Below are 1,807 nucleotides of genomic sequence, written 5' to 3'. Positions count from 1 at the left end.
TTAAAAATAAACCTTATATTATACTCAAGTAAGTAGCATGAATAAATATTTGAATTGTGAAAGTGTGTTTTTGTGAAAAGCTGCTTCAAGGTGATGATTAAACCACATCAACTCATACCCTTCTACGCTTCTCTTCTTGATTCTTGCACTTCTTCTACAAAGCACTTGCAATTTCTCAAACAAATCCACACCCAAACCATAACTCTAGGAATTTCAACCCATGACTTCATTCGAACCAAACTCATCTATTCCTACGCTTCTTTTGCACAGTTACACCAAGCTAATATCCTTTTCTCTGTTACCAATCGCAAACCCACTTTCCTCTTCAATTCCCTCATCAGAGCATATTCTTCTCTCAACTTATTCTCCCATTCCCTCTCCATCTTCCAAAGCATGGTTCTTTCCAGCAAAAGCTTTGATCGCCATACTTTACCTGTGGTGCTTAAATCTTGTGCTGGTTTATCGGCTCTGTGGATTGGTAAACAGGTCCATGGAGCTATTATTGTTAATGGGTATGCGTTAGATTTGGCAAATTTGAATGCTTTGATAAGCATGTATGCCAAGTGTGGGGATTTAGCATGTGCGCGCAAAGTGTTTGATAAAATGCGTGAGAGGAATGAGGTGACGTGGTCGACGATGATGGCAGGTTATGGAATGAATGGGATGTTTGAGGAGGTGTTTGAGTTGTTTGATAAGATGGTGGAGGAAGGAGGAAGGCCGGATGGTGTGACTTTTACGACGGTGTTGAATGCGTGTAGTCATGGTGGCTTTGTGGAGAAAGGAAGGGCGTGTTTTAAGATGATGGAGGTGAGATTTGGGGTCAAACCTGGGCTGATACATTATACATGTATGGTGGATATGTTGGGGAGGGTTGGGTTGGTGGAGGAAGCGGAGAAGCTAATTTCGAGAATGGAGGTTGAGCCTGATGATGCTTTGTGGCGTGCCTTGTTGGGGGCATGCAAAACTCATGGGAAGTTTGAGGTGGCTGAGAGAGCTTCAGAGAGGGTTTGTAGCCTGTAGGAAGGAACTCATCAGTTTTGCTTCCTAAATTTTGAATTTATTCTCATTGTATTTGATCATAACGGAGACAAAGCATTGGTCTAAAAGACAAGCATGTTCATACTTTATTCCAGTGATTTAAATTATGGGCCGCATCACGTGATACGGCCATAATATCACCGCAATTGCATCACACTGCAACGGCTGCAATTTGTGTAACAACGACCGCAATCACAGTAACCACAATCATTACTGTAATCGTGAGCACACCCACAATTTAAGATACTGCCTCATTCTTTCATATGGGTTCTTTTTTCTTATGGGGATCTAATCTGATACTCAATGGCAAATTAACCATGTCATCCAAATTTGTTCTTTTCTGTAATGTTTTTAGATTGGTTTACATATAAAAGAAAAAAATAGTACATCTGTAAAATCAATCACTTTTTAAATTCAAAAATAGTTCTGTTGATTTGCTATGCAATTACAAAATTCGTTCACCCTCATCAAGTTTTCCTCCAGGGAAATGAGAATCATAGCCACATAATTGTAGTTCAAAGGACAGAAGCTCCAACACTGTGTAAATATCTGGTTCTCCTCATGAGATGATTTCCTTAAATTTAGGGTTGTAATCATTGCAGAGAATGGAGAAGAAGAAGAAAGGTGAGGAATTTTTTTGTATTTAGTCCCTGTTTTATGTCATGTATCAGTGCTGAGTGGCCAACCTTCCACATAACACTTGACTGAAACCAAATATTTCTATTTTATAGGAACTAAAAACAAGTTTAAGAATATATATATATATATA

General features: G+C 38.9%; 1 protein-coding gene across 1 annotated transcript in view; it reads left to right on the top strand.

Annotated features, from left to right (window-relative positions):
* The window catches only part of LOC109346067 (pentatricopeptide repeat-containing protein At3g46790, chloroplastic-like), a 28,204-nt gene continuing 26,445 nt past the window's right edge, over positions 49-1,807 (top strand). The window contains exon 1 of the mRNA XM_019585433.1: positions 49-1,662. Coding sequence (XP_019440978.1) covers positions 94-1,020 — 927 coding nt within the window. The 5' untranslated portion in view covers positions 49-93 and the 3' untranslated portion in view covers positions 1,021-1,662. The remainder of the gene's footprint in view (positions 1,663-1,807) is intronic.

Source organism: Lupinus angustifolius, chromosome LG04 (genome assembly GCF_001865875.1).
Source record: "Lupinus angustifolius cultivar Tanjil chromosome LG04, LupAngTanjil_v1.0, whole genome shotgun sequence".
NCBI classification, from domain to species: domain Eukaryota; kingdom Viridiplantae; phylum Streptophyta; class Magnoliopsida; order Fabales; family Fabaceae; genus Lupinus; species Lupinus angustifolius.
The sequence above is the reverse complement of the archived record's forward strand: the minus strand, read 5'-3'. Positions and strand labels throughout refer to the sequence as shown.